The sequence below is a fragment of the Melopsittacus undulatus genome, chromosome 1 (genome assembly GCF_012275295.1).
Source record: "Melopsittacus undulatus isolate bMelUnd1 chromosome 1, bMelUnd1.mat.Z, whole genome shotgun sequence".
Lineage (NCBI taxonomy): Eukaryota > Metazoa > Chordata > Aves > Psittaciformes > Psittaculidae > Melopsittacus > Melopsittacus undulatus.
The window spans coordinates 35,090,699-35,116,259 of record NC_047527.1 but is presented as its reverse complement, the minus strand read 5'-3'; the positions used below and the strand labels follow the sequence as shown (position 1 = coordinate 35,116,259).

The following is a 25,561-nucleotide window of genomic DNA, read 5'->3' as shown; positions in this document are numbered from 1 at the left end:
TTATATAGCATCAAGATGAAGCTCACCTATCCTTTAAAGGAAAATGCTCTCTACTAAAGAGATGGTTCTTTGTTCGCTAGTAGCAAAATTGTCTAGAATAAAAGATAAATTATTTATAGCACGTGTATTCTCTCTGTGTGTAACTGTAATATTCCTATAGGGATTAGTGACATTCAGAGAGGATGGGTTAATGTTGGCTGACACACAAAAGCCTTGACATGCAAAATTACTGTTTTTTTAATCCACTTGTGTAACATGTTGGTGTACATACCTGTTTTTCCTATATGTATTATTTATTTCAATCTTAAAATGTAGAGGATCATAGGTCAGCAAATCACAAATAACTAAAATCCCCAGACTGATCAGAAAAGCTTCATTTAGGATGTAGTGCTATTAAATGCCGTGGGAAAACTGTCTAGACTGAAACAAAAGGCAGTATTCCCACTAGTGTCAAGATAGCTAAAATTTAATTTCCTATTCAGAAATTTGGGGTTTTAATTGTTTGTACCATGACCATGGATTTTTCCTGTTTTGTAAGTACAGTGCATTTAATTAATTCAAATATTGCAGTCTTTCCTGTGGTTAACAGTTGCATATTTAAAAAGGGATCTTTTTCCTGTATATTCCACTTCTTGGCATGAGGAGTTTTCCTGCTTGCCTTGAGAGTGAAGTTTCATTTCAGATTCTTGCATTGTGAATAACTCTGTAACATAGCTCCAAATCATACTGCATTATATCTTGTATTAATTTTTGAAAGAGGGACCTCCAGTTTAAGTGGTTGGTCCTTCCATAAGCCATACTAAGTTCAAATAATGAAGGAACCCTTTGACATAATCCAAATCTCCTATTAGAGGTTGGCATGACAGTCTTAATACTGCCAAACAAATCTGTAAGAGTCCATAAATAAGCAGCAAGTTTTCAGGTGTACCTGCAAAGAAGCCTGGGTTTCAGAAGGCTTTCTATCAATCAGCTTGTGCACAGGTGTCTTCCAACAATCAACAGAGAGCTCTTAAGTTAAGCTTCCTTACTAAAATATTTCAGTGCCATTGAGTCAAATATAAGGCACGGATGAATCTGGGAAACCTAGAGAGAAATAGTACCTTAATCATATGAAAATCTAGTTATCTCTTTAATGGGATAAAAGCAGCAGCTGCATAGTGTATGTTAGGAAAGCATAATTGGAAATTGTGTGAAAATTCTAGCATTCAGCTTAAAATGTCGCTGTCCTTGCTTGACTTTGAATTCTTCTACAAACTTTTCAAGGTCTATGAATTCAGATTAGTCATAATCATGTCATTTATTCTGCTGTAGCTGTTGGAGAGGGAGTGATTAAATGACTGTCAAGCTTCTTTTGAAGTGTAAGGGGAAGGGAAGAGTAGTGTGGAGATGCCATATTTGATAGGCCCTTCTGCAAGGATGTGATGGGCATGTGGCTGAGTAAGTGAAAGGGGGAGAACAAGCTACAAGTTTTGTACATGGCTTCTTCCTAGGTTGTATGCCCAAGCCACCGTTCATGTGCTCACATGTCATTCACTCACATTGGATGCTGGACTTTTTGGGTGATTCTGCCTTTGTTTGGCAGCTTTGCTGATCTGTGGGAAAAATAAAGAATATCCACTAAGATAACTGTACTAAAGTCAAATATAAGTAACTGTACTAAAGGCAAATACAAGTAATAAAAGCTTTAGTGTTTCTTCTTGCCAGTGACATGTGGGTGATAGACTAACTGGACAATCTGTATCTTTCTGTGGTATTCCGTAATATTTGCCAGCAGATTTATGGCCACACAGCAGATTTAGCAAGGCAAAAATAATTTGTCTTAATTTTTTCATTATTTCTTTTCTCAAATATATCTCAATCTGTAGTTTGATTTGAAATGGCTTAAATTATTTTTGTCAGAGCCATGAAACTGATGGATGTCATGCTGTCACAGATTTCATACTGCCTCATGACAGTATTAGCTGAAATAAAAAGTTGACAAAATGCTTCAGATGGTTTTAGGTAATGCCAAAATTCTTACAGAATTTTCACAATATTATTTTGAATTTGGAACTCGGAAAGTAATAAAGCTGATAATAATCAGGGAATTAATGCAACTATTTAATGTTGGAGAGCAGTGAAATAAGTTGCTATCAATTGCACTTGCAAAGCTTTTCCTAGCTGTCTATTTATGTTGTTTTTTTAGCAAGATTCTATACAGTGGATTTACAACAGCATTGAAAGTGCACAGGAGGATCTTCAGAAAACAAACACTAAGCCCTCTGGAGATGATGGAGGTGATGCCTTTGACTGCAAAGTGGAAGGTATGTGATTTTTTTTTTTTTTTTTTTGTTGTTGCTCAGAATGCTGATGTAGTAACAGGAAAAATATAGGTGGCCTTGTTTTCAGAAAGGAAATTACAAGCAGACCACATAATGAGTTATATAGAAGGATTTGTTTTCTAAAGATGTGAATTCAATGTGCTGTTACTTGAAATTATTTTATTTACCATTTCAAAAAAGAGTTTCTGTGAACACTTTAGGGAAAATATGTTGAATTTTCATTCATAGGATACATAGTCTAGGAATTACCTGATTTACTTTCACCACTGGTTGTAATTTAAAGCTAAATTAGATGCATTAGTTACTACTGCATGAGAAATGACAAATCAGCTATCTTTCAGATTATTTTCAGCCATTTAACATTTAGATAAAGTTGTATTCATATGCATCATGGTAATTAAAGATACAGTTAACATGAATTGTATTTATGTTCTCTGTGTAAATGTGGTTATTGTGGTTTCATTTCTGAATATGGCACTTTTCATGGTCGTTTTCTCCTAGGTTGTTTAGAATTCCTCAGTTTTTACCTTTTTTTTTGGTTGCTTTTTTATGTCTCTGATTATAAATGAAATTGAATTAGTCCCTTTCAATAGCTGTTTGTGTAGAGAGACTACGACTTGTCTGTTCATGCCTCTTAATGCATCCTGGCATTCTGAATCTTACGTCATTCAGCTGGTAGCTGGGCTTTTTGATGAACATCTTTAAATAGGTCTATGTCCCATTTAGTTTGTTTAATGGCCAACCCTCCTGAACTTATTTGTATAATTTCCTTTATTCTAGAGGTAATTGACAAATTTAACACTATGGCAATAATTGATGGAAAGAAAGATCATGTGAGTCTGACTGTTGACAATGTCCATCTGGAGTATGGAGTGGTTTATGAGTATGACAGCACAGCTGGAATAAAGTGCCACGTCTTAGAAAAAATGATTGAACCAAAGGGATTTTTCAGCTTGACTGCAAAGGTATGAAGCTACTTTTTGAGTGTATTAATTCTTATGATGCATTTACATAAAATTGCATGTGCAACTTTTAAAATATCTTTCAGTAAAAGGAGTAGCACAAGATCAGTATTTTCTGTCTCTGAAAGTAAAATATTGTGCGTATATAGGTGCACACATTGGCAAAATCAAGGAGGAAGAAAAAGAACAAGTGCAACTTTTGAGTTTACTTTGGAATTTTTATTTTGTGAATATTTCCAGATTGTAAAGTCAATGATTGCTATGAACAGGATGTGATTTTTTTTTCATATGTGTCTGCTACTATCTGCATCAGATGGACAAATAATGTAGTAATACAGCTCTTTTAATAAGTTTTTGTTTATCTTTTCATACACGTATGCAAGCTAACAAAGATTGCTTAATTGAGGTATTGAAGCCCAAGTTTTGGGGGGTGTATTAATATCTGCCTATTTCTGTTGATCTTTCTGCCAACAGTGTAAATTGAAGTACTGATCTTTTACTGAAATAACTGAGGCATGGGCATGTGTTTCTTTTCCCCAGCTTCACTTTAGAGAAAGTCAGGTTGACAGACAGGGAGTAACTTCTTGCAGCAACATTGTAAGATTTGCTAGAGCTGGTCTAGTCAATGCTTCAGGTCATTATTTATTTAGGTGCCTTTATCTGTATTTTGGGTGCCATAGTTAGAAAGTTATTTTGGGTGTTTTTCAAACATGTCTTTAGAAGTACAGCACTAGGCATCTCCCAAGTTGCATGACACAGTGAATTTCAATGCCTGAAATTGTAAAAAATAAATAAATAAAAAATTTGTGCTATATACTACCCTTATATATCTTCAACAAGCCTTTTTTTATTCTTGGTTTTCTGTCGCCACCATTTGCTGGTGCTATTTCCATCATTGCAGAATTTCAGTCTTTGCTGAGCAGTATAGCTTATTGTATTCCCTGTTAGCTGTTTATATATGTAGAATATACAGTGGATAGCACCCAGTTTTCTTGTAACCTTTTTAAAATGTGTCAGCATTGCTTATACTCCCAAACCAGATTTTTGCTACAAGACTTGAATTAATTCATCAGCTTTGCATAATGTGCACTGTTCAGGTAAATACAACAGATAATGTATTTCAGAGGAGCTGTAGTGGTTACATTAGTGGGAAATAAGTAGTTATCAGACAATGTCATGAGAAGCAAAATTAAAAGTACTTATTATGGGTATAGCTTATGCAGGGGATAGATTTCAAGAAACCTCTTTGCTCCCAAGGTTTTATAAATTGTTGTTATACAGCATTGCCTGTAATGTTAAAAGGCAACTGATACCAGGCTTTTCATCTTTAATTATAAGAAATTATAAGTAAAGGGGTACCTTGGTCATCTTACTTCATAACATACTGCTCTTGTTTTTGTTACTTTAGATTCTTGAAGCACTGGCAAAAAGTGATGAACATTTTGTGCAGAACTGTAACAGCCTCAATTCTTTAAATGAAGTGATCCCCACCGAGCTTCAAAGTAAATTCAGCGTCATTTGCAGTGAGAAAATTGAGCATATCTACCGAAGAATCTCTAGTTATAAAAAGGTATGTCCTAAGCTTGGAGTTATTTATCTTTTAAGGGAAAACCAGGAGAATGTGGTACATTTTGAATAACTCTTCTATTGCAGTGATGAAAATATGGCTGAAAGTTTAGCTAATTTGAGACACGAATGCCTAAACTGAATAACTGCATAAATTATTTTCAAACCATGTTCTTTATTATCCCTTTTTTTAGACACTGGATAGATCATATCCTTTCTTGTTTGCTGTGTTCAGTTGTAGATACAATCAACTCTGTATTTCCCACAAAAGGGCTTACATTCTTGTAAATGCCTTAAACCAATACTCTAGTGAATTTGCAGATGTTAACCAAAAATGAAGCAATAAGAGCAAAATTGTTTTTTTCCTTCTAATGTTTTTTAATTTTAAATACCAAATCGTTACCCTTTTATTCATCTTTTATGCCCTTCAAATTGCTGTAACTTTTTCTAGCATGATAATAATATTACTAGCTCTATAAACTGCTAGATTAATTTGGTTTAATAAAACATTAGAACAGAGAAAAAAGAAGGTACTGACTTTCACTTGAGATGTAAATTATTGAGATGTAAATGCATAAATGACCTGGACTATGACCTTTGGGTGCTGCCAGTGTTTAGCTATGCAGGGCATAAATGAATTAACCATTTGTGAATATGTTAATGCAAACTTTTTTTCTCATCCTGGTTTCTGGGGCCTCTCCCATACAACTTAATTCTTGGGAGTTTGGAACTAGTTTGAAGTAGACATAAGATGTTTACATAGATGTAGCTCTGCCCTGTCTTACCCAAGTTGTGACATTTACAGACTGGTCTGTTCTGAGTTAATATGCAAGAAACTGAAAAGAAAAAAAAAAGAAAAGGAGAAAGAGGTTCACTGTAGAAGCTTCACACAATTCAAAAAGCTGCATGGAAAAGAACAGATGTTTGTTGTTTTTCAAATAAAGAGGAGAGAAGACTGTATGGAAAACCTGTAGCTTCAGTAGGATGAAAGCCGAAAAGCAGCTTTCTAAACGCTCTTCAGGGTGGCCCCTGACAAGAAATTAAATAAACTGAGAAGCTGAGTCACAGGAGGAGATATTGAAAGGCTTCTGATACTGCATTACCAAATATCCAATCTCTCCATCTGGCTAAATTATAAACCTCTGTGTTTTCAAATTGATTAAAAATAGCTTAAAAAAAAGGCACCAAATTCAATGCTTTTAACACTAATGATATTGTGTGTAGAGTTTGAGTAACGTGTAGGTGATTTATACCTTTCCTGTAGCCAAAAAAATTTACCATGATCTACAGCCTCCTTATAGGAGGCCAAGACAATAAAATTGCATTGTGTTATGCTAGGTATAACACAAACAGCCTCAGAGAAGTTTTCATAGTACTTATACTGTCTAGAAGCAGATATTACTGATACAAACTGCACATCCAAGCTTATCTGCTAAAAATCAGTAATTTCAGTTATAGCTTTTAATGACAATTAGTAACACAGTAAATTTCAGGAATAGATGTGTCATTTTCTTGGCAAGGTAAATGTAACCATAGTTACAGGAGACTTTTAGAGTGCCTGAGCCCAGCTTGGCTCCTGGTTTCACTGTGGAAGTTTGAGTTCTATAAATAGAAACCGTGTAGATTTCTGCAGTTCCTACTATTATTATTATCAGAACATTTTGCTCATAATAGATGCTGAGTCCAGTGCCATGAGTCCCAGATGTTTCTCAACACATATATGAAAAGAATTTTGGGCCTGACTTATGACCTGATTAAATCATAGCCAGGCGTTTGGTCTCTCTGGAGCAGGATGTGTGGGAGATTGAGATGTGAAATATGTACTGCTTGCAGGAACATTTTCATCGTTGAATGTCCTTAGTGCCCTTCTTAACTATTTGTACATTCTTCACCCTTCGAACAATTCCATAATTGGATTTCTTGTAACCTTCCAGATCTTGTACTGATATAGAGATTTAAATATAACTGATCAGTCAAATGTTCATCAAGCTCAAGTAATATGACACCAAAATAAAGAGAAATTTAAATCCCAGCACAAAAACATGTTATTATTCAGAAGGGACATACCTTTATTCAACTGAAGTGTTAGTCAAAACATGACTGATTCAGTTTGTACTGACATTTATTAGGCAAGGAACTTTGCAAGTTAACTTTGAAAATATTCTTATGCATGAGCTATGCGACGTAGGTCTCTGCAATATTTTGACTGTAGAGTTACCGTGATTAAAATATCAGGGACTTGGAAGTGATGACATCTTTTCCAGAAAAAAAAATCCCTAACAACAAACTGCAGTGGAAAGGACACGTTTTGACAGAAATCCTGCTTGTGACTGACAGATCTCTTTCCAAATGAGAGAGCTTTACCACATGACTTTTGTGATTCTGAAGTAGGTCTATTTTCTGAGTGTCCAAATTTAGTGCAGTTCAGTCTTAGCCATTTTGGGTCAAAATGTCAGCTTAGAAACAAGTAACTAAGCCTGTTTAAGAGTGAGCAGAAAATTTCAGGCGTTATAGTAAAGGAGATGTGGCTAAGCACTACATTAGAATTAGACCACAGAATGGAGGACTGGGGAGAAGTGTTCATCATTACTGAGCTGATATATAGGAAAGAGTTGGAGGGCTAGAGACGTTTGCATTTTTTTATGCTCCAGTGTTTATCAGCTTCACAGATTCACTCAAAATCACAGAGTGATTGAGGTTAGAGGTGACATCTGGAGGTCTTACCCAAGCCCCCTGCTCAAGCAAGGCCATTGCTGAGGGGAGTAGCTTGAGAAAGGACGCCTGTGGCACCGGAGCGGAGCCGGGGGAGATCAGCATCCAGAAGACTCACCACAGAGCGACAAGAGCCACTGAGGAGGGAGCCTCAAGTCCTTGACAGGACTTACAAAGAGCTCAGCTACCGCGAGGAGGTGACTCACTAGGGGCGGAGACAGGAGGGGTGGCACCAACTGTGAGTGGTTAAAAACCTACCCAGGGAGCGCGGTGACCAGGAGTGCAGCGAACAGAGCAGGCAAACAGAGCGGGTTGAGGCAGTTTGCGTGGCAGTTCGCATGGGCAGGCGAGCGGGATGGTGAGCACTCGCTGTATGACCAGGGTCCGGTCTGAGAGCTCTGCACCGGCTGCCCCGGTGGTGGCCAGCGTAGGTACCCAGACAGAGCCAGTAAGTGGGGAGGTTGCGGTGCAGAGCTTGGAGTGTAGAGAGTGTTTGCACTGGTCTTGTGAGAGAAAGGTGCAGAATGGGCAGGGCTGTGCTCACTGCTCCCTGATGGAGGTCCTCCTCCAGCAGGTGGCTGAGCTATGGGATGCTGTCAGTAAGCTGCAAGATGTCAGGGAAGCTGAGAGGAAGCAGGACTGCTTGCTCCAGGCCCAAACAGCACAGGGGCCTCAAGATTCCCCTCTAACTCACGGACGAAAGAAGGAGGCTGTTGATCAGGGAAGCTGGGAATTAGTAACAAAAAAAAACAACCAAAGGAGGAAGAGAGCAATTAAAAGCAAGGGGCTTCCTCCTAAATCTGCTGTACCCACCCAGAACCGCTTTGCTGTCCTGCAGGGGGCTGATGAGGAAATGCACTTGCATCAATAACAGCTGGCTGGTGCACTGGTACAGAAGATGTCTACTGGTGCCGCCAGGAAAAAGCAGTGGGTTGTAGTAGTAGGGGACTCTGCCTTGAAAGGGTCAGAAGCGCTCATCTGTCGGCCTGACCCGGTTGCAAGGGAGGTGTGTTTCCTACCTGGGACACGCATCAGGGATGTTGCGGAGAGGCTGCCTGCTCTAGTAAGTCCCACAGACTATTACCCGCTTCTAGTGATACATGTGGGTGCTAGGGGTATAGATAGTAGTAGCCTGAGGAGTATAAAGAAGGACTACAGAGGTCTGGGAGAGGTGGTAAGGGGTTCTGGAGCTCAGATAGTCTTTTCGACAATTCTCCAAGACACAGTGGAGGACCTTCCAAAGGCAAGGAGGATTGGACAGGCTAATAAATGGTTAAAAAGGTGGTGTCATAGTCAAGGGTTTGGGTGTCTTGAACATGGGGCCCACATGTGTAGGCCAGGCCTACTGGCGGCTGGTGGAACTGCTCTGATAAAGAAAGGGAAGAGTGGCTTTGCTGGGAGGCTTGCCAGACTTGTCAAGGATGCTTTAAACTAGTTATGTTGGGGGAGGGGAGCATCATTCCATCCCAACACACCCAGTCAGTTGCCAGTACCTATAATAAATACTCTGAGCAATGGAGTGATATTCCAGCCACTCCAGCCACTGAGCTGGCTTCATTTGGAGCTCGGATCAGATGCCTCTATACAAATGCCCGTAGCATGGGGAATAAACAAGAGGAATTAGAGGTGTGGGCACATCTATGGGGCTATGATATAATAGGCATCACAGAAACATGGTGGGATGGCTCCTTTGACTGGAGTGTTGGAATGGAGGGTTATAGGCTTTTTAGAAAAGACAGGCCTGGTAGGAGGGGAGGGAGTTGCCCTTTATGTTAGGGATAGGCTGGAGAGTATGAAACTCTGTCTGGGGACAGGTGATCAGTTAACAGAAAGTTTGTGGGTCAGGGTTAAGGGGAAATGGGTGATGGGACACATTACTGTGGGGATATGTTACAGACCGCCTGATCAAGAGGAACCTGTGGATGAAGAACTCTACAGACAAACAGGAAAAGCCTCATACTTGTAGGCCCTTGTTCTCATGGGGGACTTCAACCCTCATACTTGTAGGCCCTTGTTCTCATGGGGGACTTCAACCACCCTGACATCTGTTGGGGTGACGGTATGGCCCGGCACAAGCAATCCAGAAGGTTCCTCGATTGTGTGGAAGACAACTTCCTTCTGCAAGCAATAAAGGAGCCGACGAGGAGAGGTGCCCTGCTTGACCTTATGCTCACCAACAGGGAAGGGCTTGTTGGAAATATGACTCTCCAGGGGAGTCTTGGATGCAGTGATCACAAGATGACCGAATTAGAGGTCCTCAAGACAGTGAGAAGAGCATGCAGTAAGCTCACTGCTCTGGACAAGAAGAGAGCAGACTTTGGCCTCTTCAGGAACCTGCTTAGCAAGGTTCCATGGGATATAGCCCTAGAGGTCAGGGGGCCCAAGACTCTTGGTTAATATTCAAGGATTACCTGCTACAAGCTCAGGAGTGTTGCATCCCAACTAGAAGGAAGTGCAGCAGGAGGGCCAGGAGACCTCCTTGGATGGATAAGGAGCTACTGAGAAAAATTCACAAGAAAAAAGAGGCTTATAAAAGGTGGAAGCAAGGACAGGTGGCCTGGGATGAATACAGGGATGTTGTCCGGGTAGTTAGGGACCAAGTTAGGAAAGCTAAGGCCCAGTTAGAGCTAAACTTGGCAAGGGATGTTAATGATAATAGGAAGGGATTTTATAGGTATGTAGCGGCTAAAAAACAGACTAAGGACAATGTAGGCCCCCTCCGGAAACTTTCGGGAGAACTGGCTACACAGGACTTGGAAAAGGCTGAGGTTCTGAATAACTTCTTTGCCTCGGTCTTCACTGGCAAAGGCTCTGACCGCAGCACCCAAGTCTTGGATGGCAGATGCAGGGACTGTGAGAACCTTGGGCCCACTGTAGGAGAGGATCTGGTTCGAGACCATCTTAAGAATTTGAATGTACACAAGTCCGTGGGACCTGATGAAATCCATCTGCGGGTCCTGAAGGAGCTGGCGAATGAAGTTACAAAGCCACTGGCCATCATATTTGAAAAATCATGGCAGACAGGTGAAGTTCCTGATGACAGGAAAAAGGGAAATATAACCCCCATTTTCAAGAAGGGGAAAATGGATGACCCGGGGAATTACAGAGCAGTCAGTCTCACCTCTGTGCCTGGCAAAATCTGGGAGCAGATTCTCCGGGAAGGCATGCTAGGGCACATGAAAAACAACAAGGTGCTTGGTGACAGTCAGCATGGCTTTACTAGGGGGAAATCCTGCCTGACCAATTTGGTGGCCTTCTATGATGGGGCTACGAAACTGATGGACAGGGGTGGAGCAGTTGATGTCATCTACCTGGACTTGTGCAAAGTGTTCGACACTGTCCCACATGACATCCTTGTCTCTAAATTGGAGTGTCATCAATTTGATAGGTGGAGCACTCGGTGGATAAAGAACTGGCTGGATGGCCGCAAGCAAAGAGTTGTGGTCAATGGCTCAATGTCCAGCTGGAGACCAGTAATGAGTGGTGTCCCTCAGGGATCAGTGTTGGGACCGGTCTTGTTTAATATTTTTGTCGCTGACATGGACAATGGAATTGAGTGTGCCCTCAGCAAGTTTGCTGATGACACCAAGCTGTGTGGTTCGGTTGATACGCTAGAGGGAAGAAATGCCATTCAGAGGGACCTTGACACACTTGTGAGGTGGGCTGATGCCAACCTCATGAAGTTTAACCATGCCAAGTGCAAGGTTCTACACCTGGGTGGGAGCAATCCCAGGCACAGCTACAGGTTGGGCAAAAAGGAAATTCATGGTAGTCGTGTGGAGAAGGACTCGGGGGTGTTGGTCAATGAGAAAATGAACATGAGCCAGCAGTGTGCACTCACAGCCCAGAAAGCCAACCGTATCCTGGGCTGCATCAAGAGGAGCGTGACCAGCAAGTCAAAGGAGGTGATCCTGCCTCTCTACTCTGCTCTCGTGAGACCTCACTTGGAGTATTGTGTGCAGTTCTGATGTCCTCAACATAGAAAGGGCGTGGAGCTGTTGGAGCGAGTCCAGAGGAGGGCCACGAGGATGATCAGGGGACTGGAGCACCTCCCATATGAAGACAGGCTGAGAAAGTTGGGGCTGTTCAGCCTTGAGAAGAGAAGGCTGCGTGGAGACCTCATTGCAGCCTTCCAGTATCTGAAGGGGGCCTACAGAGATGCTGGGGAGGGACTATTCATTAGGGACTGTAGTGACAGGACAAGGGGTAACGGGTTGAAACTTAAACAGCAGAGGTTTAGACTGGATATAAGGAAGAAATTCTTTACTGTTAGGGTGGTGAGGTACTGGAATGGGTTTCCCAGGGGGGTTGTGAATGCTCCATCCCTGGCAGTGTTCAAGACCAGGCTGGATGAAGCCTTGAGTGATATGGTTTAGTGTGAGGTGTCCCTGCTCATGGCAGGAGTTTGGAACTGGATGATCTTGAGGTCCTTTCCAATCCTAACTATTCTATGATTCTATGATCTGGAGGTGGTTACTCAGGACAATGTCCAGACAGTTTTTTGTGCATCTGTAAGGAGGGAGATCCGACAGTCTGTCTGGGCAGGTTGTGCAAGTGCTTCATCATTCCCGTAGTAAAAAAAGTGTTTCCTGATGTTCAGAGTTAACATCTTGTGTTACAGTTTGTGGCCACCACCTCCTGGCACTGGGCACCACTGAAAAGAGCCTGGTTCTGTCCTCTGTGCCTCCTCACTTCAGATATTTGAATACACTGTTACATCCCTGAGCCTTCACTTCTCTAAGCTGAAGAATCCCAGCTCTCTCAGCCTTTTCTCATAGGAGAGATGCTCAATCCTTCCATCATCTTAGTGGCCCTTACCTGGAGTCTCACCAATATTTCCAAGTTTGTCTGTTTCTGGGGAGCTCAGAAATGGACACAGCAGTCCAGGTGTGACCTCACCAGTGCTGAGTGGAGGGGCAGGATCACCTGCCTTGTCCTGTGGGCAACGTCTTTCCTAATGCAAGCCAAGAAACCATTAGGAAGGACTTCATCCTGTCTGAATATGAAATTCATAATACATTGCTTCCAATTCTGTCCTTATTTGCTTGAGGAAAAAAATTCAGAAATTTTTGCAAGACATTGACTTAAAATCATTTATGTCAGCAGGTCTTTATAAACGGCATGTGTAGGACAGCAGAGGATCACAGAGGATTGTAACCTTTCTCCCCAGGAAGATACTTAATATTGTATTATGTTGCAAGGAAAATAAATGTATCTCCTTGTTACAAGGCTGTTTATATTTGTAAATGCAATTTATTTCAAAAAACAACCACTCAAAAATATAAAATGAGAAATACGTTTTTCTTTCCCTTGTAGAGAAAGATGGAAATTATAAAATCAAGGCATCTGAAATCAAGAATGCCTGAAGTTTAAAACTTTTTGTTTTTAGTCAGGTACAAAAGTTTTGTCAGCCAAATGCTGACACTTCAAAAGCTGTTAATAAAAATTTTGCTTTCTTTTTCCTTTCTAGTTTTCAAGAGTATTAAAAAACAGAGCTTGGCCTACCTTCAAACAAGCTAAGTCAAAGATTTCACCACTTCACAGCAGTGATTTCTGTCCAACCAATTGCCATATCAATGTGATGGAAGTGTCTTACCCTAAAACCTCAACTTCCCTTGGTAGTGCCTTTGGTGTACAGTTAGACAGCAGAAAACATTCTTCCCATGAAAAGGAGAATAAAAACACCGATCAAGGTAAGTCAGTTGACCTTGAAAGAGCTACTACTTACAGCGCTTCTGATATAGAGTCCTAAAAGATACCTGGTTTAGGTTTATATCCTGAATACTAGAATTAAGGACAAGCCTTTATGAAATCTCCCTGTTTTCAATATTTAGGGTTATTTTCAAAGAATCATAGAATCACCTAGATTGTAAAGGACCTTTAAGATCATCTGTCCCAACCTGTACCTCAGGACTGCCAAGACCACTGCTAAGCTGTGTCACTAAGGGCGTCATCTACATGGTATTGGAACACTTCCAGGGATGGTGATTCCACCACTTCCCTGGGCAGCCTATTCCAACACCTGGTCACCCTCTCTGTGAAGAAATTTTTCCTAATACACAGTCTAAACCCCTCCTGGCAACTTGAGGCCGTTACCTCTTTTCCTGTCACTTGTTACTCGGGAGAAGCATTTTAAAGCATGATAAAGGCTAGTCATAATTCTACAGTACTTTTTCCTTAAATAGCTTGACTTTCATAGGCAAAATAAAATGCAAAATTAAATAATTACGTAAAGTTTTAAGCATTGAAAATGTTTCAATATCAGTTAGATATTCTACTGACTTCAGAATGTGTGTTGAAGAAAAAGATAATGATGTACCTTTGGACTATTCCCAGGTAAACTGAATCCCATGATTTATGTCCAGCATACCATTACTACTATGGCTGCACCTTCAGGACAGTCACTTGGACAGCAAGAGGGCCACGGTCTGAGGTACCTCTTAAAAGAAGAAGATTTAGAAACACAAGATGTCTATCAAAAATTGCTGTTCAAATTACAAGCTGCACTGAAAGAGGTGGAAACATGTGTCTGTCAAATAGATGAGTAAGTATATGTTGCCATCTGGGCTTGCCTTTAATTTTCCTGTTGAAGACACCAATAAACCTGGGTATCCTTTCTGTGTAGTGTAGGATCAGTGTTGACTTCAGATAGAATTGAAATAAGGCCAAAAATTCAAATGTCGTTAATATCCTATTTTGTTTTTTCTTGGTGTCTCTGATTTTTCCCACTGTAGTTTGTAGATTTTCTCTAGAATGTAGGAATACTAACTATTTTGAGGTGAGAGGAATATAAGGACCCTGTAATCTAACATTTCACTAGGAATGGAAACAAAGGGCACAGGTATAAAAATTGTTTTTATTGAATTCTTTGGCTGTTGCTGAAAAGTCCTGAATATGAATTTGTAGGTAAAACATTTTTCACCTATAGGAAGATTATTAATTTGTTGGACATTTTTCAAAACCAAATTTCCCTTGATGAAGAACTGTGGATTTAGGGAGAGCCATTGTTGAGTGATTAGGACACTTGAATCAAATGTGAGAGACCAAGAGTCTCATCACAGTTTGCCCTAATTCAGAACAAGGATTTAAAATTTGCTTTTCCATTTGTGTGGTAAGTGGGTTGTGTGCTAGGCTATTTTCTGTGTGGGAATTGATGGATGAAGAAGGATGAAGAAGGACGATGGGTCTTTCATTTTTCAGAGATCCCATATGTAATATAAGTATCAGAAATTATTCTTTTTGAAAATATGAATAATACCTTTTTTGAGTTTAAAAGCAAATATTTCAGTATCCTCAGTTTGGAAAAGTGGTTTATTATTACTTCTCCTGTTACTTTGAAGACCATACAATGATTTATCCGTTCACGGTTACTGAAGTATACTGAGTGGGAATTTTTTTGTACTGTTCTAGCAGTAATGTAATGTAATAGTTACATAGTAATAAGTGGTTGTAATGTATTACATAGTACAATAAAATAAGAGTTGCTTGAAGATTGTAAAGAAAGCATTGTTTTCTGTGCCTTTACATAATTCTGCTTAGTATCAGGCTGAAGATAATATTGATTAATTAGTTATTAAATTCAAGATAATTTCAGTGCTTGAGTGCACTTAAAAATGACTGTAAAGCTTGTGTTGCCACTCTTAATCAAGGAAGTCAGAAAATTATATATGGAAGTTCAGTGAGTATTTCAGGAAGCTCCAGTTACCAGTCTACCACGCCTTTCCTTTTCACTCCCTTGAGCTTGTGATGCAAAAGCAGACCCTTTAATACACATGTATATATAAATACACACACACATATATTTTGTGTGTACAGGTATATATATTCATATTTATTTTGCAAGTCATGCAGTTATGACACTAAACACAACGGTTCACTTTTTTATTTCATAATTTTCCTGTACACTGACCTGGTAGTGTAGGTGCATAGTTTTATTTAGGAAATTTTACCTTTTCCTATTTGTAGGACTGACACTTTTCTTGCTTTATTCCTCATGGGCTTTGGGTGGACTGCCAGTGTGTAATTACTGTGGAGGAAAGCAGTTCTATACAGGAAGCAGGGTAGCAAAGGGACTTGAAAGTGCGGAAGAGTCGTGAGCAGTTCAGCAGTACATGGTGTATTGTATTAGAACATAGTTACAGCTACTAATTAACTCCTGAGAGAAAAGTTAGGACTACTAGGAACCAAAAGGTAGAGTAATGAGATAGGGTAATCAAACAGCTGTGCCATAATTAGAAGTATTCATATTTCAGCAGTTAGGAGGAAATGTTAGAACAGACTGATGCTTAAATATTGTAAAGTCTGTCAAACTTCTGTTTTCTATTATGACATAGCAACAATAAAGTAGATGCTTTTATGTACTGAATCTCTTCTTATTATAAGCAATCTTTATTATAGTTTTCTGAGGACAGAAAATAAGGAACATGATATCACATTTCTAAATGTATGTGATATTGAATGATAGAAAAATTGGGCTACTAGATGACTCTTTGGTACCCTTATAGCAGTAATATATACTGCAAAAAAGTTGCATTTTCATGTTACTAAATGTCTCTATGCTGTGTTTAGCTCAGCAAAGGTCTTTCTCTCAACTCCCAAAGTCTTGGGACAGTGTAATCTGCCCAATGTCTCTGATCTGTTGAATGAATCAAAATGAACTGAAAAAAAGTGTTTCACCTGAAGAGCAGGCCTGTGAGAGCTTGTAGATTATGGGAAGGAAAAAATGTTGTGTGCTCCTGTCATTACCTTCATAATAACTTTTGTCGCATTTCATTGATGAGATTGGGTTGCATAAGAAATACGGAAATAAGATGGAAAGAGAGAGACACACACACAAAGACATGTATACCCTTTCCACAGCCTCTCAAAGTTCCACTGACTGCTCATTTAAATAGTTTAATAGTATGCCAGTGCTTCTCTAATACCATTGCTGTATACCCACCATTGATGCTAGGTGTGTTGCAGAGAAAGTGGTCTTTCCTCAAGTTGTTTTCTACATGGTGATTCTGCTGTGTTCTTGGTTCACATGCACTCAGTGTGCTCCCAGGATGCTAGCTGTTTGGTTTTGCTGGTTTGTTGGTTTTTTTTTTGGAAGGGTGTCTGTTGGTGGTATACGAGAAGCTTGAACATTTTCTGAACCTCCATGGAGTGAGGAAAACAAAAAGCAGCTCACAGGTTGTGTAGGTTTACTGTTGCTGCCTCTGGGTCTCATTTTTTAATGCTTTGACCACAGCAGGTTTTGTTTGTTTCTGACATACTTTTAAGATTGTGTTGATTTGGGTTGGATATAGGATTAATTCCACATGTGAGGGTGTTTTTTGTCAAGGGTTAAATTTCTCTGTTTAATGGAAATGTTCTTCATAGTTACAAAGCTACTTTCTATCTGTTAGTTGCTCTTCAGTCACATATTTTTCCTAGGAGAGATAGATGCCTAAGATAATTCTGCAAAGGGTAGATCCATCTGCAAAAAAAAATACAATGTGCATGTGCTGTGTTCAGGAAGAAAAAAACAACCACTTAAAAAAAATCTATTTAAGCATGATCACTGGGGGATTTTTTGCATCCATGTTTGGCTTTGTGTGTTTTAGATCCTGCAATGGGTTTTTAGAGCATTTCAGTGGCCCCAGGAACTACCAGCTCCAGAACTTTGTTATCCAAAGTTCCAGCTTTCGTTCATGGTAGTTCAGCAAAAAAATTTTCCTTAGAAAAAGAGCCTGCCTGCTGAGAAAATGTGAAAAGCTCCCTTAGGAAAAGCTCCAGCTACCTTAATCAGTCTTTTACTGAGATCTTGGCAGCAGTGACTAAACAGTCACATAAAAGAAGAGGATATAATAGTCTGTCTGTGTCTTGACAAACAGTTACTCAGGGGAAGATATTTTCAGAAGCTGAAATTGCAGTTCATTATGCTTTTTTCTTACTCTTGATTATTTTTTGCAACAACAAAATCCACAAGAAGTTACCAGAATGGATCTACCCGAAGCCTGTTTTTGTTTTCATAGAAGCAGGAAGGCAAGAAAAAGCAAAAGTATAGATTAAACCTTGTCTTCAACTCACCTTCCAGCAGGCAGTGTTACAAGGTTTTCTTGGAATGGACTTTTTGTTTTAAGAATAGTTTGAATGATCTGCCATGAATTTGTCTAATCCCTTTTTTAATTCCTTTTGTATTTTTGTGTTCAGAAAATAAGTTTTACAAGTATGAAGCACTGATTTTTCTAAGGTTTACATTTTCATAACACATTTATTTCAGTATATGTTCAAGAACATGTATCACCTAGCAGGTTGACTGAAACTGAAGAGTGCTGCAAAATACGGCCCCTATCTTTCTTCCCGTCCTCATGGAATCCTGCTGCCTAGTAACTTAAGTGGTAGGGGAGAACTGAATTGAGATTTCATGCTGATAGGAAGTATTAAGGCATCATGTAGCACGAAAGATGTCTGTCTAGTGGATGGGTGGGTTTAAAGTCCAGTAAAATTATACCTTCTGTGATGTTTTTCTATACTGCAGTTACAGTTCAGATGAGTAACTTTTCCTGTATGTATGATAAATACCCATCTGTCTATCTTTTGTTAGCTCTTAGCTAGAGGAAGTTATGCAGAAATGATGAAAGGATTTTCTAAAAAGCTTTACTTGTTATACTTGTTTCCCTAAAGTTAATGCCAAACCCTGTGTTAACATCTATCAGGTCATAATTTCAATGAAACCAAGGTTGATATACCATTTGAGATATGTATTCATTGCTATACAGTCAACAAACAGCATTATAGGAATAATTCACAGAATCACAGAATCCCAAGAGTTGGAAGGGACCTCAAAAAATCGTCTAGTCCAACCCTCACATTGCTGAAATGTGGGGTTTCTTAATTTCTTTCTCAAAAGTGTCCCTTCCTGAGAGTCAGAAAATTGTACTCAAACAAGTTATAGTTGAACATGGTGTTGAGCACATTGTCTATGTTTTGTATGCAAAAGGTCACTTCTCTCAGTCCAGGAACTTCAGTGTTCAAGAGCAGCTTAGGATCAGGTTGTTTTCTGGTAGAATATCTTTGTTGAAATAATAGAGAAATTTATAGCTCACTACTGCACTGTAGCTGAACAAACTTTCGTTTGTTAGGATAAGAATGAATTACTTCAACTGGCAGAGCCACACAAAATGAAGATGGATCTTTAAACCACTTAAAATCAGAATTCCTGTTTTGTGTAATGTAACAATGCTAATATGTGCGGCAAGAAATAAGACTAAAGGGAAGAATTCTGAATACAACCCTTAGTAACAATTAGGGCAGCATTTTTGTTTGCAAAATACATGCATCTCCCAGAGTTTCCATTCAGAAGTAAAAATTATGGGAAACAAAAAGTTCTAACGTATTTTGGAGTCGTGGCATGTATTTGGTAAAAGGTTTGGCAGTTGACTATTCTGAAAGCTCCTACAATAAAACTCTGCTACTGGGTATAAGTACTTTACAGAAAAAAACCCAACTTCATCAGTGTCTTCTGATTTCAGGTAGCTAGATGGTAATTTTTTGCAAGAAAAAAATGTTGCCTTTCATATCTAAATACTGATTTTAAAATGTCATTCTACATAATAGAAATTAAAGGATGATTTCCCATTATAGCTGTTCCTGTCTTTAAAATAATTCAGAACATTTCAGTATGAGTTAATCACCCCAAAATATTAATCTTTTGCTTCCAGTACTATTGCATGGTCTGAATGTAGCGGTCTGCCCTGTTCTCTCTTCTTGACTGGATGTCACTTTTACAAAGCTTGTAGATTAATAATCAGTTTTACTAGTGATAGTGGCTTAGACTTTTTGTCAGGAAATACACAGATAACGTTAATAAGGATTTTTAGAACACCTTTGTTGTGATGCAGGCTGGGAAGCCTGGTACATTAGTAATTGTAAATATACATGCTTTTCATACAGATAGCTTCTTTGGTCTGTTTTCTTGATTTGTGCTGAGAAGTGCATGGTGCAAGTTTAAAAACAGTCATGTTAATATAAAATTTGACCCCAAGTGTTCAAGAATGTGCTGTATTTCTTCCCCAGCTGGAATCATTATCTTCATACCAGATTGAGTATTTGGTAATGCTAATGGAATGGATGTCACTGTTACACTTTTTAACGCAGAATGTGTCACGTTCTTCCCCTTTTTCAAATAGATATGGTCTTGAATTAAAATCTATTCACATATTATAGAATAGTTGGAAGACATTGAGGAGAAATGTTATTCTGTCTTTAGCTCACTTTTGAAAGGCATGAATTTATCTTTTTCTGTTTATTTTTTTTCTCAGCCTTCTTTCTTCAATAACATACTCTCCCAAATCAGAACGTAAAACACCTGAGCCTTTAATGCCAGCAGACAGTGACAATGAAAAGGGGGAAAGGAATGGGAAGAAAGTCTGTTTCAGCATGACAGGTGATGAACAAGAAGATTCTGGTCATGATACTATCAGCAACAGGGATTCTTACAGGTAACTTTACTAATAATATTTTTATTTCCCAACTGAATCAAACCTGTAGGTTTGTACACTGTCAAGTGATTATGAAGACTATCAGAATAGAATGATTGAGATTTCTAACAGAAGAATAACTAGCATCAAGATGTGTAAATAAGCTTTTTTAAAAATAATACAGATCAGATATTAAATCTCAGTATTCCTAACCTATCACAGCCAGAGCTGTAAAGCTTTACTTTGGATTACCTGTCTCATAAACCCCAGAAATAATTTGTATTATATTCCAAAAACAAACCAAATTATCTGCTATGGAAAGCAAGATGCCAGGGCCTCTACTCTTGCTGATCTAAAGAAAGAAAATAACTGTTTCTCAACATATATTGCTCACCTTCTTCCATTCTTAAGTATCCATCATCTCATCTCAAATACAAAGAATTCACAAAGAAAACACGTAACATTTTTAAAAGGAAGGAGTAATTATAGGACACATAAATCTTTTTAAAGATTATCTTCTGTTGCTTACAGGAATTGGTAAACTACACAATATAAAATAGAAATTAAAGTTTTAGCTGCAAGTAAAATAAACGTTCATTATTTGTTCATTATCATGGTTCATTATTATGCTCAGAAAGTAGAATCTCAGTAGTGCCATCATGTTTCTACAGAACCCTGTGTTACTGAGATCTCTTTCAAAAGCTAACATTTAATTACTGCAGCATAGTAGGTAGGAAATCCGTCTCAAAGTAGAAATGGAAATATGCATATAAATTTGAACAGAAACAAAGATAATTTGCACAGATTAAATCCATCTTATTCTAACCATAATGAACACACAAGCAAAATGACTGAAGCACATTTAAGGGTTTCTGAAAGTTCGTGATGTGTCAAACTGACTGTGCAGGAGCAGCTTCAGTGGCCTGTGCTTGTACCAGATGGGGAGTTCCCCACTTGGCACAAGGTATAGGTGTGTAGAAAGAAGGTGTGACTTAATACACAAGCATCAATTTGTTCAAAATATTTTCTTTATTATGATTCTGGTCACTTATAGTCGATTCTGAATGATAAATCTAGGGTTCCATATGCAGAATAATAATAAAATCTGTGAGTTTAGAGCAATTGTTGGACTGAGATTGAATATTGTTTCTTTTCTTAAATAATTACATTAGTCAGTACTTAATATCTTCAGATACCATTATAATGCCACTGTGATTATTAAAACTAGTAGGCTAATTTCAGCCATTAGAATGCTCTTATTTTGTGTTGTAGGGTCTTATTCTAAACCTTACAATACTGCACAATGAGATAGCTAATGCATCTATTGTGTTTCTTATTTTCCTGTGTTACTTTTTTTCTGGTGCTTTGCACAATCCAGTTTTAAATAACCTTCATCTCCCTTTGGAGACTTTAATAAGTGAGTTAGAAAACATTTCTTAATATCCAGCCAGAAATTCTTAATACTACTTGGGGCCGTTCATCCTCGGTTAGGAACATTTTGTTACTTATGTCTTTTCATCTACTTAATGGATATGATTGTAATTATATTGTATTACTTTATTGAAAAGTTTTCCCTATTGACTTACCTGGCTGTCTACAGGTCCAAAACTTACACCTTACCCAGGAAATGGAAGTTGGCATGCCAAAACTAGTTAGACTACTTCTGTATTTACAAAAATAAAAAAAAATCAAGGAGGGAGAACATTGGTACTTGTATAACTGTAGTATTATATGTAAAACAGATATAGGCATACATGCCTTGATGAATGAGTGCATCCAATTCATAAAACCCAAATTGAGGTCATTATGTATAAATATCCTTTGGGTACACTTGTACGTTATATTTACTTGGGTTTTTAAGACTCCCTCTGCTGGATAATTACTTAAGCATTTCCTGCATTGAAACTAAATGATCTTCATGCAGCTTAATAACTCTGAAGGCTTTGAATTCAATTTTTTCTTCTTAGGATTTTTACTTTATCTTCTTCAAATTTATCTTCTTACGATTTAGTACAAAAGGCTAACTTTTACTCATGCTGCACTAGTAGGTATGTTTTCCATTATTTTCTGTACAGAACAATTCATTTTTGAGGGGAAAGAGCAGAAAAAATTACACATTTTACACATTTTAATCCCCAGATCTCCTTACTATACCATGCATATATATATATATATATATACTATGCATACTATGCATAGAAGTTTTCACTGAAGTAACAGATGTAAATTTCTATTTATCTCTAGCAAAATGAAAAACAGGAAAAGATGGGATCATAAACCTTACTTTGTCTGGCAGGGAAAAATAGTTTGTAATTTGAGCTTTGGTGCTCCTCGAATGGTCAGATCTCTTCTAAACATATTATGGACTCTACTTTGCAAGTCATAAACCAGAGTATTTTGTCATTTGTATTAGCCACGTCCTAGAAGTAAGTAATTCAAATGTGGAGTTACAAAAATTTTTGAGGCCACAGTTACAAAATTTGTCGCTCGTATAAGAAAAGTTGTGGGGTTTTGCACTGAAAGTTCTATATTATAATTTGGAAGTACTTGTTCATGTGCAAGGTGAAGGAAGACAGTTGAATCATCAGTTTTGGTGATCTGATATGTTGAGTCCTAGCAGAGTTGCAAACTAGATGAATGCCTAAGTACGCAGATATTTATTGTTGATAAAGAGCTGTACAGACTATCTCATCATTACATTTAAAAGGGGAAAAGAAAAAGAACTTTTAATAACTTTGATACAGAACCTGTGTTAAAGAACATGACTTTATTTCTTTTTTTTTTTCAAGTGATTGCAACAGCAATAGGAACTCCATTGCCTCGTTCACCAGCATTTGTAGCAGTCAGTGCAGTTCATATTTTCACAGTGATGAAATGGATTCAGGTATGTTTAGAAAAGTCAGCTATGAATGTGTCATCCATTTCTTTTATTCAGGTTTTGGGTTTTTTTTTTTTCTTTTTTTTTTCATTTGTCTGGCAGTTTTGCTGGTTTTGTTTTAAAAAATGTCCTCCTTGGTAATAGAAATGTATCATTTTGCTTCTGCCTAGCTAGTGCTGCACTGAGTCCTTCTGTGAAAGAGCATCAACATTCCAGCATTTCTCTGAATAGACTGAATTAGTTAGAGCTCTTAGAGTCATTGCTTTTAATCACTTTAATGTTTTGACCTTGACAGTGCTTTATATGGCACAGAGTAAGGATCATTTTAGGTGAGTGTGGAACGCTCTCCCAACTTGTGTCAGCACCCAGACGGCAGGATATGGCTGTGTATGTTTGTAGGAAGGAATGTGAGACCAGATAGAAGCACGTTCTTGTTTATGCCATGACAAATTGAATTTAAATAAATGCAGTTGCTGATAGGAATGAGTTAGAATTTAACAGCATGAAGCACAAGGTCATATGCTTAGGGACTAATAGTAAAAAAAGTTTGCTCTAAGTTGGGAGTTTATAATTTGGGAATGATTTAGGAAAAGAAAGAACTGGGCATATTAGTTGAATATGAGCCACCAGTGGGACCTGGCCTTAAAGAAGGGAAGTTTTATTACTGGTTGTACCAGGAGAGGTACTTTCAGTTGGGAAATGCAAGTATTAATGACATTATGCAAGGTATCTGACATACCTTGTGAATAATGCAGTTCTAAGCAGCTACATTCCAGAAATGATACATACTTATAGAGCTGAGCAGATAGAGGGGAAAGGATGAAGGACATAAAGAACTGTTAATAGAAGAGGAGACCAACTCTTTTAGTTTTTTATGTCCAACTTGTATGCACTTGTGCAGTATCAAGCTGAAGTACTGAGCTGTCCAAAAGAATATGTTTGTGCTTGCCAAGGGCACATACAGTGTTCAAGGTGATAAATACTGCTTCTCAGTGAAACTCCCACTCTTCTGATGACTTAATTTTCTCCTAGTTCCCAAGCTAACCTGGTTAACTCCAGATCAGGGCCCTTTGACACCATGCTCCATCTGTTGCAATTAAGATCCTGTGAAGGTTTATAAGGCTTATAACTACTGCCTGTAAGGACATCTAAAGGAGATTAAAAAAAAAAAACCAAAACCAAACCCAAGGAAAGAAAAGTGCTATTTAAGTGCTTCACTGACATGAGAAAAATGAGTCTAGATTGACCATGAATAAATTTGGATTATAAATTATCAAGTGGCTACTTCTTATCTGTCACTGCAACAGCAAGGAGAAAAACCAGTTCTAAGCTCAATTTGTCACAGCTTTTGAAGGAGTTCAGGTTGCATCACCCATTGTCTGAGAGAGCAAGTGAGTGACAGCAGTGACCTCAGAGAGTCTTTCTCCTTTGTATTATGTTAAGAAATGATGTTGTATATACTACTAAAAGCTTCATATCAAATACAGGATTTGGATGCTGCATTTTTTTTAATTACTAAAATCTCAGAACTATATAATTACTAAGAAGATAAAGACTGTGAATCATCTGTAGAAATGTATTTAAATTTTTATCCCTATAAAAATCTTATGGTGACTGCATTTCAGTTACTTTGTGGTCTGCTGTATTAGGTTCACAGTACTTAGCCATTTAGTCTGGTGTTTAGGATGTTTTCTGGCATAGATAAGTATTGTGTGCTGTGATCACAGAATGGTGGAGATTTTAAGGAACTTCTTGAAGCTATCCAGTCCAATAGCCCCCTCAAGCAGGGTCATATAGAGTAGGCTGTCCAGTACCATGTCCAGTTGGGTTTTGAATATGGTCCATTCTCTAAGAGCTATTTCTGTAATATCAAGTGACTACTAAATGCGAAATGCATGGGGAGAGCAGTAACTATAATCCTGAAAGCCTAAGCATCACTACGTGTGCAAAGCAGATTATCTAAACCACAAAGATTTTTGGAAAATATGCTGAAACTTCTAAACAATTTTCCGTTTTAAAATATTTTTCAGGTGATGAACTTCCCATAAGTGTTCGAATCTCCCATGATAAACAGGACAAGCTCCATAGCTGTTTGGAGCATCTTTTTGGTCAAGTATGAGATTATTTTTCTTGGCTGAAGTACTAATGTCCATATTTGAACTAAGATGTCTTTAGCAGATACTTCTTTTTCTTTTTACTCTTGCTTTCCACTGTTTATTGGGATGTTATCTATTTACTCATTCTCCTTCAGTTTTCTGTAAATAGTTCAAAACTGCAGATTAAACAGGTCCTTAGGTTTAGTCTAACATTCCCTAGCTTGTTACTTTAACTGGAGCTATTAGGTAAGAAAGAATCCAAAGCTGCTCTTCCGTGGTCTGCATTTCTTAAAAAAAAATTCTAATTGTTGCTGTAAAAACCATCTTTCTCACAGAACATTGATCCCAACAGGTTGATTCAATTGCCAGTCTTCTGAAAGGACCAGCTGTGATGAGAGCCTTTGAGCAGACAAAATACTTCACACCAGGTCGAGGCCTCCAAGGTAACATTTAATTCTATCTATGAGAATCAAAAGGCAGCTTGAAGGGTACATGGATATGGCTATCTACTAATTGAGCTGGGTGTTAAGGAAGTGATTTTGCTTAATCTTGTCCTATTCTGCAGTAATTGATTATTGAA

The 25,561-nt window shown here is 38.3% G+C and overlaps 1 protein-coding gene across 1 annotated transcript in view; it reads left to right on the top strand.

Moving 5' to 3' along the window:
* PREX2 (phosphatidylinositol-3,4,5-trisphosphate dependent Rac exchange factor 2) overlaps nucleotides 1-25,561 on the top strand; it is a 173,819-nt gene that overhangs the window by 89,888 nt on the left and 58,370 nt on the right. Inside the window, exons 21-29 of the mRNA XM_005150790.3 lie at nucleotides 2,186-2,303; nucleotides 3,102-3,286; nucleotides 4,692-4,853; nucleotides 13,032-13,254; nucleotides 13,898-14,105; nucleotides 19,849-20,028; nucleotides 22,797-22,891; nucleotides 24,916-24,998; nucleotides 25,334-25,424. Coding sequence (XP_005150847.1) covers nucleotides 2,186-2,303; nucleotides 3,102-3,286; nucleotides 4,692-4,853; nucleotides 13,032-13,254; nucleotides 13,898-14,105; nucleotides 19,849-20,028; nucleotides 22,797-22,891; nucleotides 24,916-24,998; nucleotides 25,334-25,424 — 1,345 coding nt within the window. The remainder of the gene's footprint in view (nucleotides 1-2,185; nucleotides 2,304-3,101; nucleotides 3,287-4,691; nucleotides 4,854-13,031; nucleotides 13,255-13,897; nucleotides 14,106-19,848; nucleotides 20,029-22,796; nucleotides 22,892-24,915; nucleotides 24,999-25,333; nucleotides 25,425-25,561) is intronic.